This window comes from Marmota marmota, unplaced genomic scaffold (genome assembly GCF_001458135.2).
Source record: "Marmota marmota marmota unplaced genomic scaffold, marMar, whole genome shotgun sequence".
In the NCBI taxonomy this organism is placed as follows: domain Eukaryota; kingdom Metazoa; phylum Chordata; class Mammalia; order Rodentia; family Sciuridae; genus Marmota; species Marmota marmota.
Window position 1 is genome coordinate 10,682,062 of NW_025999998.1, and position 17,020 is coordinate 10,699,081.

General features: G+C 38.5%; 1 protein-coding gene across 1 annotated transcript in view; it reads left to right on the forward strand.

Moving 5' to 3' along the window:
• The first annotated feature begins 6,174 nt into the window (after window positions 1-6,174).
• Window positions 6,175-17,020, forward strand: part of Pgm5 (phosphoglucomutase 5) — a 174,382-nt gene continuing 163,536 nt past the window's right edge. Inside the window, exon 1 of the mRNA XM_015492902.2 lies at window positions 6,175-6,923. Coding sequence (XP_015348388.1) covers window positions 6,663-6,923 — 261 coding nt within the window. The 5' untranslated portion in view covers window positions 6,175-6,662. The remainder of the gene's footprint in view (window positions 6,924-17,020) is intronic.

A 17,020-nucleotide genomic window follows, 5' to 3' on the forward strand; every position in this document is an offset into this window, starting at 1 on the left:
AGGTTGAACTGTAATGTGTTGGGTACATTGTTCTCCTATTAGCTTGAGTTAATTTTTCAATCAATGTGGCTCTCTTAGCTGCACTCTGAGGGAATGAATAAAACAAGGTTCAAATATGATGGAAAAAGCTGGTCCTGTAGGGCACAGGGAATCTCTGGGGACAGTGGTTTCTGATAAATGGATGATTAAAACCTGAGCCTGGGCTGGGATAGAGGAAATGAGGATGGCATCTATTCACACCTCCAAACTGGCAGATCCTAACATATTATTTCACTCTCAGTCATGCAAATCCGCTCAGACTTCACTACTAAAAAAAAAGAGAAAAAAGATCCATTCATAAGGCAGGAATACTAGCTTGGATGGTATATCTTTGTTGTTCAACTCCATGACAAAGATGGATATGATAGCTTTTTGAAAACTACTTTACATAGGAACGTTAAAATTTTTATACAGGGGTTGTATGTGTGTATATATACATATATTGGGGGCTTCTTCCTAGAAACCAAACATCAAAACCACCAAAGAAAAATTCTATGTATGCTGAGATTGCAAATGACTGATAAATGCAATTGAAGCATGAAAAATACATTTCCTTTTAAATACAGATCTAAATTATTTTCCTTTTTAAAGTCTTTTGAAACAGTCCAACGATTTGTAAAAATATGGAGATTCCTTTAGAAAATAAAATTTTTGCTTTATTACTAAAATGAAGAAACTTAGAATATTTCTAACAAATTTAAATAATCTATTACTGTTTACCACTGGTTTCTAGGTACTATAAGGGACACTGAGAAATTGAATTTTTCCTTAACAGTTCAGTAACTTATTTTCTTTTGGTAAAATTGAATTAAAATGAAATCTTTTGCTTTCCAAAACCCACAGATTTTGCAAGTTGGTCAGTTAACTTTAACTGCTTTACAAAGTTGGGTCCAGTGCATACAGGAGTCAGGAAACCACACCTACATTAGTTTTTCCCATCAGTCCCTTATGCTGGCCTCAGGATGTTTATGAACTGTACTTCATTATTATAGGTATCCTGTGGCTACCTTCAAAAACAAACTGCAGAGGAATTGGATTTCTTGTCATGGGTTGGGCTGATGGCTCCTTTTGTACAGTTACTTGAAGAGAATTAAAAGGTCAGTAAACATAATTTTAAAATTATGTTTAAATAATCTTTAAAGGCACCAGTTCCTTAATTGTGATATGTGTCATGTACATATTGTGTCAAAAGTTTCAACAGAAATTTTGCATGCCTACCCTCAAAGTCAATATTCTCTGGTATGAAGAAAAAGAATCATTGTTATTAGTAATAACAATATGTATACTAATAATTACTATCTTGGTAGTAATATCTTAGTAATGTTTCTAGTTAACAGAAGTACTTAATTTTAGTAATTGTAACAGTAATCATAATAATTTCATCACTTCTTAAAGCCCTTATTTTGTGACTGGTACTATGCAAGCAATTCTCACATACTATCTCTTTAAATATGATGCTCAACTTTTATGATGTACATTTTACAGATGCAGAAACTGAGCATTAGAGAGGGTAGCCAGCTTGTTCAAGGCTACACAGGTAGTTGTTGATGAACGTGGGAAACAGCTGAAGCCTGAGACGAGTGCACAAGCATTTACCAGACATACAGTTGCACCTTTGTATTACTTGAACATGCATTTAGTGGCCCTGCAGTGAAGGAATTGGAGAAGCAGCCGGTTCTATTGGAATTACCACATGTTGTTTCACTTATTGGGAAACAGAAGGCTTAGTAGAAGGTATTTTAGGAGTTGTTTGAAATATATATTTGACTTTTCCATCACCAGCAGGTGTTTGGGCAGATTAAAAAGGGACCTAGGGCTTCTTTGGAGGACTGCCCTGTGACATTTTTCCACCTGCTTTTCTGCCTCTTGTCTTGTACTTTTGGCATTTCTCTGCTCTTTGAGTCAATGAGTCAACAGCATGTTTTTAGCATTCCCTCTGTGCACAGAAGTGGACTGTGACTCAATAGGAGTCATGTACTCTTGCCGTGGGCCAAAGTGACATGGGCTTTCCTGCCAGCCAGCAGATCAGAGGCAGGGAGTAAAAAAGAACAGAATATATAATATAAAATTACATGTATATGCATAATTATATATGTGATTTTATATTCTATCCTTATACATATTTGTACATCTGTATATTTGTATATATTAGTTCATGTCTCAAAATCACTCAAGGGTTTTTTTATTTTTAATTGGGCAATTTTACCTGTTCCTTTTTGCACAATTGAATAAGCTTCTAAATAGAATCCTGATAGAAATTAATCTCTTCATGCCTCAAAAATTAAAAGATTAATCACAGAATGATATAGCTGGAAGGATCCTCAGAGATCTAAAGTGTTTCAAGGAATGTTAATGTCATTGATCTGTTTTTGGGTGTTTTGGAACAGGACCATGGTCAACTGGAAATGCTTGGCTAAAACTAAATAGATTTCTTTCCTGCAGAGCTTCACAGAATCTTCAATATGCTAACATGCTTTGCAAACCTGTGAGAAGGGATAGAAATGAAGTATTTAGTCCTTATTTGGTCCCAAATTCTCATTTGGGAAATGCTGGTCTAGCTGAGCCAGCTAGAATCTTGTCCGCATGAAGATTGGTGGCTGATGACATCCTGAGAGCAAGGGAGTCCCCAGGGGAAGGAAGACTGTCAGTTGCTCTCTTTCATGCCAAGAATTCTCAGTGTGATCCCTTTCTCTAGTAGCTCAGAGAAGGCGGAAAGGCATCGTTAGCCCAACAGGGCTACTCTTCGTTATGACACATGCTGCAAATGAGCATGAGAATCTGAGACCATATTTATCCCTGACACCATCCATGGGGGATAAGGGTTAAGGAAGGTGCCACTGGCTCTGGTTAGAAAGCTAGCCTGGCTCTCTTTCCCTCAGCAAACCCGAAATATAAATTCAGTTTGGAAAATACTAGTTTTAAAGAAGTTAATCTGATGTCTTCTTTCTAAGACCTCTCAGAACTTTTAATGTGAAATGTGCATTGTGACTTGTGATGCTCTAGGAATGTGTGGAATATATAGGATTTAAAAAGTTATTTGGCCATGAAACTTGCTTTGTGCAACATTTAGGAGGCACTAATGTTCTGAAGAAAACCCCTTGGAAACATGGATCTAATCCAAACTTCTCATTTTGCCTCTGAGCAACTATGGGCGAGACATTTCTTATCTGGAAAGCCCTCTCAGTTTTCCTTTTTCCATCATTGGGACAAATTAATTGGAATTAGCTTGATGAAATTTGAAGGCAGCTTTGAAGCGATTTTTTTTGTAGCTGGCAAACCCTTTTTGTACATTTCAAGGAGAATTTACTCCATATATTTTAAGTTTTCATAGTCCCCAAACCAGATTAACTCAACCAATTTTTGTAGAATATCACCTATGTCCAAAGACCCTTTAGGTACTGTCCTGATCTACAAAAACATATATAGTAATTCTTTAAAAATATTTATTTATTTTTTTAGGTGTGGTTGGACACAATGTCTTTATTTTATTTACTTATTTTTATGTGGTGTTGAGGATCGAACCCAGGGCATAGCATATGCTAGGTGAGTGCTCTACCCACTGAGCTACAACCCCAGCCCCTATAGTAATTCTTGCTATATAAGAGATTACTAATAATAAAAGTATAAATTTGATGGCAATAAATTTGAACAAGTAGAATTTATTGAATACCTTTCTGTTTGTACTAAGTACTTGAAGCTTCCCCCAAATTGAGGCAGAGCTCACCATAATTTCCATTATGGTAAGGACACTAAGGTTAGAAATGGTTACAGAATTATTTCAAGATCACATGTAACTAATAGAGAGGAAACACTTATGAACATGTGTGTGTGTCAGCTTATGAAACATTCTTTATGAGAGATGCAAGTGTTATATGCATTCAGAGAGGAATAAAATAATTTGTAGAAGACTTGATCCATGAGTTTCAAGTATGTATTTGGCAATTGCTATGTACTGACCCACCTCTCCTTCCCTTGGGGGAACACTGCCCCCTTACTTCAAAGACACTGTTTTTATTTTTACATCACAACCTCGCTATGTGATTGGGTACGTTGCTTCAAACTGGCTGACCAGAATTTCAGCATTTTGGAATTAGCCCCAAGGGAAGAGGATCACCTCCTGGATAGTAGAATAGTAAAGTCTGTTCTGTAGTGTCCATTCCTTATTTCCAGGATGGTGGCAGAAGCTGGGCTGTGGTAGGAGAGAACAGTGGTGATGACCAGAGAGAGGGAAGTGCTAGAAGTGGGGAGATGGAGTCCTGGGGGGTTTCTGGGAAGCTCTGAGACTTGGAGGTAGTGTTCTTGTCGTTACTGGAGCACAGGACTTACCACATCCATTCTTCTTCTGGGAATGACACTATTCTTTGCAAAATGAAATGTCATTAGAAGTTAATGTTAGAAAACCCTATGCTGTAGAGATATGCAGAGATCATTAGAAATTCTGAGGTTCTCTTTGGTGCTAAGCCAAGGGTCTCTCAAACTCACAAATATGAAGTAAGGAACTTTACAGGGATGGACTCTAGGAGACAGAGGACAGAGTAGAGAAAAAAAACCCTTAAACTATGCTTTTAAAAGATCGTCAATTGAAAAATTATAATTGAATATATTTACGGCATACAATGTGATGTTATGGTATATGCATGTAATATGGAATGACTAAACTAACATATCCAACACCTCAAATATCTGTTTTATTTTCACAGTGAGAACATTTGAAATTACCTTTTTGATAATTTTAAAATATTACTGTTAACTGTAGTCACCATGCTGTGCAATGGATCTCAAAAACAAAAAACAAAACAAAACAAAACAAACCCAGATTCTTCCCAACTGAAACTTTGTACCCCTTGATCAACATCTCCCCACTACCCATTTTCCTCCAAATAATCCATTTGTTCCTGTTTATGAGAATGGCTTAAAAGTCCCGGAAGGTTTCAGTTGATGAATTCAGTTTTCCCATAATACCTCAATATTGTTTTATTTAAAAGGAGAACAATACAAAAATTTGGCAATACAAGTGCCATCTTGGCTACTTTACTGACCTCACCAAAAACAACAACAATAACAACAACAACAACAAACTCAAAAACAACTCTTCTTTCTCATTTGAAAAACTGGTGGGGGACATGGATACCATACCTACTTCTTTTCATTGTTTTCACCCTCCAAAGAAAAAAAACATATGCAAAGCCTTTATTGCAAGTATGTGCGATGAGTTGTTACTCACAGTCATCTTACTATGGTCAAACATTTTATAACCCTGCAACAAACAAGTCAACAATATTCTCAGGATGTGGACATTATTCTCAGAAGATTTCAGAACAGTAGCTTTGGTGAGCGTAAAAAAAGTCTGAGGGGTGATAGAAGATAGAAGCAAAACTAAGAATTGTTTCTTCCCTCTTTGGATTTTATCCTTTTCTTTTTTCATTCATATTTTCAATAGAGATTTCTTGGTTTTGAATTTTAGGTGTGTGAGTTTTATGGTGAGAAGGGAGAATATCTCTAGCCCCTGCTGGATATAGGATGCATATGGACCTAGCATAGAACCAGTATAGAACCTGGTACCCAGTTCTCATTTAATTTGGCTGTGTTAATTCATTCCTGTTAGGACATTTAAAAGGGCTTTAGCCTCTTCCTCTTGAAAATAATTAATGAGGGTGAACAGTTCAAAAATGTAGAGAGATACAATGTGAGCAAGCCTGTTTCCAAGCAGGAGCTAAGTAGGGATGATGAGAAGGGTATGAAGAATATGAAAAATGTATCTGTATCACTGCTGTTGCAACTGCCACAACAAACAAACATGAAAAAAAAAAATGTTTCCATACTGCATAGTGTCTTGAGAGAGACTTGGGAAAGTGGAAGTCTAGGGTGGGTCCTACTGGATTAAAGGGCCTGACAGTGTGTGATTCCTTGCAACAAATGGTCAGATGGGTGTGTATATACACACACAGACACACATGCAGCGCCCAGCCTCCAGTTTCACCGCTGGCAGAAGATAACAATTCTCAGCTCGCCTTTCCAGGGTTATTTTTGGCTAGGGCTGTTCACTGATGGCAAAAGGTTTCAGCCCCCTCCCAACTCCCTCCCAGTCCTTGTTCCAGAGAGAAACTTGTGAGGGTATTCTGTCCTTTTGCAGGGAAACCAGGAGAGAGGGCTGCCGGGTAGGAAGGTTAAGAGGCCAAGGGTGTGGGAGAAGCCCAAACCCTGCTCAAACTTTCACCCCCAGGCTATCTTGAGGAGGCTGTGCCTCAGAGAGAGGCAATCTCGGGGAAGGCAGAGGGGCAGGCGCGGGACAAGGCGTCCCTGGTGGGTTGGATAGCCAGCTGGCACTAGAACCCAGCTTTTGTGACACTCCAAAACGTGAGACCAGCTTGGAAAAGAAACCCGGGACAGCTCAAGTGATCGGGCTACAGAGAAGTTGGGCAGGAGTAAGCTTTGTCCCAAGGTGGAAGTCGAACTGCTGGGACAGTTCGGGGAGGGGCAGAGAGGAGGAGCTGTCGGTGCTGAGCCCGCTGGGGAGGGGGCCGGGCGCGAGGCGGAGTCCGGGCTCACCGCCAGGCTAGTGGGGGCCCCGCTGCAGACTCCCTGCANTCACCGAGCCGCAGCAGGACCGGCCAGGACGCGCCATGGAGGGGAGCCCCATCCCGGTGCTGACTGTGCCCACGGCGCCCTTCGAGGACCAGCGGCCTACCGGCGGCGGGGGACTGAGACGACCCACTGGCCTCTTCGAGGGCCAGCGCAACTACCTGCCCAACTTCATCCAGAGCGTGCTGTCATCCATTGACCTGCGCGACCGCCAGGGCTGCACCATGGTGGTGGGCAGCGACGGCAGGTACTTCAGCAGGACGGCCACAGAGATCGTGGTGCAGATGGCCGCAGCCAATGGGGTGAGTGACTTGGATGCCCCTCGCCTGACAATACCACTGCGGTGCTCTCTCCAGGGGTTCCCCAGGGTCTGCGGTTCCCCTTTTGTGAGCCCCGCCCCCACCTGGCCACTCTCCCTCCAGCCTCACACTACCACCTTGCCGCCTCTCGGGCACATCAGGAACACAGCCTCATCATCGCCCTGAAACAGCCCCAGACACCCATCACCCTGAAAACCCTGAGGGGTCTCACTCTACTTTGAGCCTCACAGGCTCCTTAACCTGTGGCATGGTCTCTGCCCACATCCTGCACCTGCTTATTTTTCTTCTCGAAGTTCTCTTCTTCATCTCTTTTCATTTCACCTCAGCTATGGATTTTAAATTGTTCCAACCGTGTTCACTACCCTCACAGACTTCTTTCCAAGGCTCCAAACATAGTCCCCCCACCACCCCGCACTGGGTCCTTTTTGCTTGCAATCATTCTCTTCACCCCTAAATCTTGACTGTCAAATTTAATGAAATTGTATACACACACACACACACACACAGAGAGAGAGAGAGAGAGAGAGAGAGAGAGAGAATTTGAAGATTTGAACCTTTACATATTTGGCAAATGGACCTCAAAGGTTTTTTGTTTTTATTTTTCTGTTTATTTGTTTGTTTTAGATCATTGGTTCTTCAACTTGGTTATTATTAGGGTAGGGATCAGGTGGATCAATTTGATGCTATACAGCCAGGACTCTCAGCTCCTGAAAGCTCATCTCTAAATGGTCTGAAATGAGATTTGGAGTGGTTTTCTTAAAGTAATTCCTGACTTCTCTCCAATATGCCTTTGGCATATGACAACAATTCATACCTCTTACTCTTTTCAGTTTTCATCTCATTTCCTTTCCTGTCTCCTACAGCCTCTGCAGTCTTCTTTTGCTATCTGAATTTTCCAATTGCGAGTTTTTCTGTTCTTGCCTCGTCCTCCCTATCCTGCAGTTAGAAGGATACTTTGACATACCCCCCTCCCCCAAAACTCTGATTTTCTTCCTTCAAAATCTGGCAGCATCTCAAGGATAACTGTCTTAACTTCAGGGTCTCTGAACTATCTGTGGGAAACACGGTTTTTAAAAAGTAATCTGAGCCTTGTTAGTGCAACCAGACCCCCATCTATAGAATTTTTCCTTGAGTGAAATTTCTTTTGAAAATGTATATATATGAGCATGAATATATTTAAAAGTGAAACTAAATAATTATCTGTCATTTAGATTTTCTCCTTCTTTCCCAGAATTCCTCTTTTTATTTTCTTATTTCTTCTTATTTTTTAATCTTTAGGGTTGTTCATGCTTCATGTTTGTCTACTTGAGTGTTCTTTTCTCAGTGTTCCAGGAATAGGGAAAGATTAAAAAAAACAAAAAAACCAAAACACCAAAGCAATTAGGAATAACAGGGCCAGTGGTATTGGGATAGGTGATAGAATTGTGATATTTGGCAGATGCTGCTGCTGCAGATCTGAAGTTCATGTTTTTCCCTGGTTCCTCACCTGGGATTGGTGAAGGTTGGCTAGAGCTGGACAGAGGTTGACAAATGGTCTTTCACTCTTGTCTGACAAAGTTATTCCCATGGAATCATGGAGGATAATGAGCCTTGGGAGAGCTATGACAGTGTTCTATTCCTTCCTGGGCCAGTTCTTTCAAGGAGTGTGAGAAATACAGCCTGACCAATGTTTATTGTGGATCAGGATGTTTTTGAAGCTATATTTGTTCATTTGCATAAGCAAATTATATATTGTCCTTTGTTATTTCTTGGCCCACTTTATCATAAGGATTATTTAACCTCTTACATCAGTCGGTCTTCTCTGATCAACACATTTCTTAACATTAAAGATGGAGTTCACTTTAGAAGATAGGATATACTAATATGTGCTTAAAATTTAACCAAACAGTTGTTTTGAAGGCCAGAAGGACTAACTAAAATTCACAGAGAAGCACCAACTATTAAATAATCTGAAAGTATTACTTCTAAGAGGGGTAGATGTGGGAGAAGGAATGGCAGACATTTTTCAGAATATCAAGTAACCCACTTTAGCCAATCTTTTCCTCATTTTGTTTACCTTCTTGGAGCTGAAGTAAAGTGAATAGTCAGAAGGTTGGCTTCAGGAGAAACATGTTCTAGAAGTTCTTAAAAATTATAAACAAAATTGGTCTTGCATGATAGAAATTAACGGGAGTGCACTTGTTTTATGACTTGGTGTACTAAGTTAGACTTACCCATGATGCACCTTGATTCCAAATAATTTGGCCTCTTTGGTTTCCTATTGGATATTCATAAACAGGACAGAAAAATAATGGAAAACTAGAATTTATTCTTTGAATGGTAAATCTGACTGAATGGACTTCATTCTCTTTCTGAAAAAATTTTGGTTTTGATTGAAAAGTCAATTTTACAAAGAAATTGTCTATGAAAGACTGTAATTGGTCTTTGATAATATAATTTCAGGAGGAGAACAGAAGAATGAAATTGATAAATGATAAACTACATTACTTATGTTTTAATATCTTAAAGTTTGAAATAGATATATTTCAAACATGTACCTGCATTACTTGGGATTTTAAAAGTTATTATTAAGTTATGAAAATGTCAAGGTTCGATAAAAGTTGGGAGACAAAATTAATGACATCCATGAGTCCATGACCTAGGTTGTACACATTTTGCAACATTTGCATCATTCTTTATGGCTTAGGTATTTTCAAGTATAAAGAAAATGACAATTACCCCTAAATTCTTCAATGTGGATCTTTAAAAAATATTTTCCTTTATATTTATAATATAATCCCAAATGAAATAAAAATGTTTTCTTTATGTCATTTATTCCATGGCACATGTTCAGATTTCTTCAGATATTCTGAAACATCTTAGATGTTTTGATTTTACTAAGCAAGGAAGACACATTGCATTGGGTTATTTATTTCAAGACTCTTAACCTAGAAAGTACTATTGTATGCATATATTTTTATCTGTTTATGGATATTGATTTGTTGAAGAACCAGGTCAGTTGTCATGTAGAATGTTTTCTCTTCTGTAATTTTCAGATTGCTTTCAATTGTGTCATTTAAATCTTCACTCTTCTCCCATTTTTCTTGTTAACTGGACATTAGTTCTAAAGGCCTGTCTTGGTCCACTTGGTCACAATAGCAAAATACCACAAACTAGATAGCTTAAGCACCACAGAAATTTATTTTGCACAGGTCTAGGGGCAGGGAAATCAAAGGTCAAGGTGTGAGCTGGCATTTTTGGCGTCTGGTGAGAGTCTACCTACTGGTTCATAGAATGGTACCTTCTTTCTGTGTCTTGATAGGACCAGTTAGCTTTCTGGTGTCTCTAGAAGGACATTAATTCTAATCATAAGGGATTACACTGCATGCTCATGACATAATCATCTCCTAAAGATCTTACCTTTTAATTCTATCACCTTGGGGGTTAGGATTTCAATATGTGAATTTTGAGGGGACATAGCATTCAGCCCCATTATAAGGCTTGCTTAGATTTAGGTTTCATTTTTAAAATAAGGATATTTCATTATATTTCAATCATAATCTCTGGTTGTCCCAATATGAGTGATGCAAGATGGGTGCAGATCTATGGTGGTCACTGCCTCTGTCCTACCTTATTTATCCCTGAATTGAGCCAGCAGCACGGGGTAAATTTTATGCCATGTATATATCCAGTTCCTAATCAACCTTTACCCAAGTGTTTTATTTTTCACTAATGATCACCTCTTGAGTTGATTATTTCATTAGGGGCTTCAAAATAGAGACTTTCTTTTTAAATAGTGGCTTTCTAATTCATTAATTCTGTTAGCTGATATTTTCTTATCAGTTGGACATTTTCTTCACAGTTGCACTATTTGGTCATCCTGACACATAGTTCTTTTGTTTATTTCTCTCTTCTCTTTTTAATTAGAATTTGTAGAGTAAGGATTTGGTGAAATAGCCACCTCCACAAATTTTATGGCAAATGAATTTTGTTTTGTGACATTTTTACTTTCTTGAATACCATCATAGACACTTGGAATTTCTATTTTCAATTTCAATGGATTTGTGAATAAATAAAAGATATTTTAACTTTTTTGGTAGTTTTTATGTTGCTCTGTGAACTTATCTAAAAACTTTCAGAAGTATTTTAATTCCTCTTTAAGCATATAAACTAAAGCATGCTATGTAAAGTGAAAGAAAAAATAACTTATGTACAAATAACTAGTATCATTTATAAGTTAAATAAGTTACAAGCAAGATTTAGTCTGTAACTGATATTTTTTGGCAGTGTGGATTGAACCCAGGGATGCTTTTCTACTTGAGCTGTATTCCCAATCCTTTTAATTTTTGAGATAGGGTCTTACTAAGTTGCTTGAGGCCTAAGTTGCTTTGAATTTTGGATCCTCTTTCTTCAACTTCCTGAGTCTCTGGGATTATAGGTGTTTGCCACCATGCCTAGCAACCAATCAGTTTTTGAGTCTGTGCTGTATTTTCATCTGATTCAGACCCTCTTCAGTGGTTTAGATACTCTATGTATCAATTTATTCCAATTTCTTAAAGAGCTTAAGATCTAAGTGCAACACAAAGGCTATGAGAATGAATGTGCCCTTTCCTGGGTTGGTCCCTCTGAAGCTAAGAGCAATCCCTCAATTTCTCCTTTGATCAAATCTTTGTTATCACTAAACTATCTTTAATGTTGGACAGATAATAGCACATCTGCCTCAAGATGTTTCTTACTTTTCCTAAAGTCTTCTTTCTCTAAGGATGACATTCTGTAACATTACTGTCCAACAGAACTATCTCTGATGACACAAATGTTCTATTATCTGCATGGTCCTACCCACTAGCCACCGAAGACTCTGAACACTTGAAGTACCTGGAATTACTAAAGAAGTGGGTTTTGCATTCATGTAATTTTAATAAAATAAGACAGAAATTTAAATAGCCACTAGTTAGTAGCTACTCTACAAGACAGCACAGCTCTGTAACTGAGCATATAAAACTTGTTTATATGCTTGTTTTAAAAACTGAAGGTAGACTGTTAAAATCAAAAGTAACCATAGATTAAGTAAGGTAGATCACCAAACACTATCAACACACATTTGGCAAGTCCAAACCAGATTTCTTCATGTGGTAACCACAGACTCTTTTGCCTTCAGCCTTGAAGGTAGTAGGCATGGTAAAAAAGCCCTGTAGCAGCAGTCAGAGGGCTGGCCTTTTTCTTGTTCTGCCATGCAAACTGGAGGACAGATGCTTTAACCTCTTGACATACCTAGAAACCACTTGTTTCTTCATCTATGAGTTTGGTATGACAGCATCGCTGAATTATTCAGGGAATCAAATGAAGCACTATAAGCGAAAGAACTTTGTAACATCTATAACACAATAAGGACAAAGGAGTATTGACAACTGAATATAACTCAGATAATTATGATTTGACTGTATGTATTGAATGAAGACTGAATGTGCTCTTTGGCAAACAACTTACAGTTCTGTTGCAAGGTTTAGCTCTGTTGCAAGTTTTAGCCAAAGAAAAATCTATATTGTTGATGAGCCATGTACTGTACTGACCACATGATGGTCAGCAATGATAATAAAAGCTAACAGTGCAACTTACAGTTTCAAGAACTTATCAATGTCAGTGAAATCTAGAGGTGAGAGCAGAACCACAGTGGTATAAGGAAGGTGAAGTCAGATGGGGGACTTGGGAATGCCCTCTAGACAGATGCTTGCATGAGTTGTATTTGATTCAATTGGCCACGAAAAGCTAGTTGCTCCAAAGAATGAGAGTACTCTTGATTTGGCATTTACTGTACCCATCTAGGGTAAAATCTTGGTGTGGCTCCAAAGATAAGGGGCCCAGATTTAGAAGTGAAGCAAAGAAGTGGTAGGTGAAAGTTGGGAGAGTAGAAGAGGGAAGCAAGAGAGAGAAACCTGTACTTCAACACCTAGGTCATTTTTTCCTGGAATGGATCTAGAAATCTGGGATTGGGTTGCTGGAGACTTGTCTCTAGGAGGGAAAAAAGAACTGGGTGGTGATTGTGCTGTATTTCTGCTGGTGTTCACTACAGAATAGGAGGACGTAATGTGCTACCATTGTCTAGACATCAGAAAGGGCAGGTTTGTGATACTTTAGTAAACCCTGAAGAGTCTTCCATTTCTTTACTTTACTCTCCTTGCAGAACTGTTGTCCCTGAGCCATGGGACTAGAAAATCTATAATGTGAACAACAGCAAACTTTAGGCAGCCCTTGACTGCATCCCTCTCCTGTTCAGACCAGTGCATTCTTGATACTTTTAGCCTTGAGTCTTCATTTACTCTTTTTATGGGGAAGTCAAAGGAGTGGGAGAGCTTTTGAGAACAGCTGGGCTCTCCCAGTTGCTGGGGTAGTTATTTTAAGCTTTGTTTAATGTGTTCAGAGACCCAGATGGCATTTTTAACTAAGCTGCTTTATTAAATCTTGTGATAAAACATAATGATGTTTATTGAAAAGGCAGATACACACCAGCAACATTATGTGTGAAACTTACCCTAAGAATTTTTCTTTTTTCTTTCTTTCCTTTTGTTTTTTTTTTTAATAAAACATCTGTTCACTTTGGGCCCTTTGTGAACTCTGGAAGTTTGCTATTTCCTATACAGACTTGAGGATTAGAAGTCGGAACCCACTTTTGGAGAAGTCCAGGCATAGGTATTGGATTCATCAATTTTCTCATTTTTTGGGTCTTGCACATTCTTCTGTTTTTTTTTAATTTGTCTTAATTAGTTATACATGACAGTAGAATACATTTTGACACATCATACATAAATGGAGTATAACTTCTCATTCTTTTGATTGTACATAATATAGAATTACCCTGGTCATACAATCATGTATGCACATAGGGTAATAATGCCCAAATCATTTTACTATCAGTCCTACCACCAAACCCTCTCCCCTCCTATCACTCCCCTCTGTCTAATCCAAAGTGCCTCTGTTCTTTCCTAGCCCTGCCCCCATTATTATGAATTCGCATTTGCACATCAGAGAAAACATTAGGACTTTGGTTCTTAGAAACTGGCTTATTTCACTTAGCATGATATTTACTGGCAAATGCCATAATTTCATTTTTATTTAAGGCTGAATAATATTCTCTCATATATATATATATCACATATTCTTTATCCATTCATCTGTTGAAGGACACCTTGGATGGTTCCATAGTTTAGTTATTGTGAATTGAGCTGTTATAAACATTGATGTGGATGCATCACTGTTGTGTGGTATTTTAAGTCCTTTGGATATAGACCGAGGAATGGGATAACTGGGTTAAATGGTGGTTCTATCCAAGTTTTCTGAGGAATCTCCGTGCTGTTTTCCAGAGTGGTTGCACCAATTTGCAGTTCCATCAGCATTGCACATTCTTCCATGAAGAAACACTGTGTGGACTATGAACAAGATTATTTGGAACAAATAGGCAGGGAAAAATAGGTCTGAATGGACCAGGGATTTTAAAATTTTAAAACTGAAGGTAGAAAGCTAGGGCTTCAGTGTCATGCAACACGATGCCTTGAGAGTTAATTTGAAAATACTCAAAGATTTTGCCAGTATACTGCTGCTGCTTACATTTGCATGGCCAAAGGGAAAGTTTTAGGTCCTTTTATCTGATTTAACTCAGTTGTGAATAAGAGGGTATCTAGAACATATATAAAATTTGTTGAAATGAAAACCTGCATTCTCCTAGTCTTTAAATGTCTTTTATCCTTTGTATATTTTTTAGTGAGACCATTCAGTAATGGTATCATGAATAATGTCTATATTTATATGAAGAGAACATTTTCAGGAACATTCAACCTCCAAAGAAGTTCTGTTTCTTGGCCTGAAGTCATGGATGTTTTTGACTTTTCCTTTCCCTTTCTAATTCTATACTAAGAAGTTATTTTGCACAAATATAATATTTAATTATTGCCTTTGTATTATTTTCCTCTAATAAGAGTGGTTTTTAACTAGGAGCATTTAATTTTGCATTTAGAGCTCTCTAAAAGAAAGAAAAAAAATCTGGGACCAGAGTTGATTCTATATGACAAAAGGTTTCACAAAACAGTGGAAGGAGATTTTACAACAAATGGCTTTTTTCTACAATACATAAAGACCTCTACCAAATAAATAAGAAAATTCAAACAATTCATACAAATGTCAACAACAAACAGATGAAAAGTTGATCAACCTCATTAATTACCAGATAAATATAAATAAAACAGACCATTTTTTTAAATTGAAAATACCCAGAATTGGTATGGTTATTGGAAAATTGTATTTGTAACACCATTGATGAGAGTTAAAAAGATACAACTTTTTGATAAGGAAACTTGACAGTACGTATCTAAATTAATAGAGTACTTGTCCAACAACTGGGGATCTCTTATCTAAGAATCTATCCTGTAGATTGTCTAGTACAAATATGCAAATCTATATAAACAAGCCAACTGCAGCATTTGGCTAAGAAAAAAACCCAGAAACAATCTAGATGTTCACTAGTGGAGAGCAGATAAATAATTGACACAATCACACAATGAATACCATTAAAATCTATAGATAAAGGAATTAGATTTGTATGTGATATGAGAAAGATGTGAATGATAGCTTGTTAGGCAACACAAATGAAAGTATTAAGTAGAATGTGGTGTGTAGCATGATCCCATTTTTGTGTATATAACATAGGCATGGAAAATAGTGTTGGAAGAACATACTCCAAGCAGTCAACTGTGATTGTGTGTGTGTGTATGGCGGCGGGGCGGGGTGGGGGAGGTCTTGGAAAGAGAATCATTTTCCTTATTATTTCAAACACTTGATTGAAACATTCATGTACATGCATAATTTATTCATAATTAAACAGACCAATGAGAAATGATAAGATAGTATGGTGGTATTAGCCTATAGTCCTAGCCACTGAGAAGTTCGAGGCAGGAGGATCCCGGAGTCCATGAGTTGGAGACCAGCCAGGATCACATAGTGAGACCTTATCTTTCAGGGTTTGTTTGCCCATTTAAAAAAATTAGGGAAATAATACTTGCCCCCATATTTTCCACAGTTGTTGGGAGGATTAAATGAAGTAGTAGATTATTAAGAATTATTTTTATATATCTACATAACACAATTATTACCAAAATATTTTATTCTGATTAAAATAAAAGAAGGATGTGTGTGTTTTTCAGTCTTAGTAGCTTTTCTAGCCAGGAGGCGCCTTTCACGGTGGTGATCACAGTTGCTTTGGTGCAGCTTCCTTTGGACACTTGGCATTTCTCTGTGTTGTTGGCGAAGGCTGGGGTGCCGACTGCTAGAAGCTTGATCCCCGGCCCCCCGTGCGCACATGCACACTCATACCCACCCTCCTGTGGCCCTTGAGGTAGAAGCAGCTGCTGCCATGCAGACATTAACTTCTCTAAAGTGAGGGCTTTAGCGTGGTGTGTGTCTGATCTCCTGGGATGACTGAGCCAAGTCCATGGGTGCTTTTGCACCTTAAACTTTTCTGAGGCTCTGGCCCCTCCCCCTCAGGCCTGCCCGATGCCCCTTCCTGAAGCCAGATCTTAATCTTCTCATTTCATGAGGATTTCCAGTCCTAATGGACTGGGCCATGTGAGAGATTACTGAGAGGAAGAGGCTGCGCAGAGGCTCAGAGACTCCACGCTAATCTGCCGAGTGGTCTGAAAACGCACAGCTGTGGGAACTCACTTGGCTTTCAAGCGTTTTGTCAGGATGTTTGTCAGGGGGCCTGTTCCTGCAGCCCTGCTGAGTGTTTGGTTAGGAGGCATAATCTTTTTTTGGACAGGATCTCTCAAATGTAAAGTGACAGATGCAAATTGGAAGACCCCGCTTGGCCGTCATAAATAACAGTAAACTGTTGAATCTTGCTGAGTTGTAAATCTATGATTGCCAAAGGTCTGTAGGTCACTGGAACTTAGTATAAGGGGTGGGGGCACTTAACAATGGGCAGCTCTTATTTCCTGACCAGACAGAAGCTGGTCTGATGGGATTTATTTAGAAATCTATATACATGGATATGACCACCACTCAGAAAAACATACTGTTCTAAAGAGATGTTTTTAAAAAAATCCACATACATG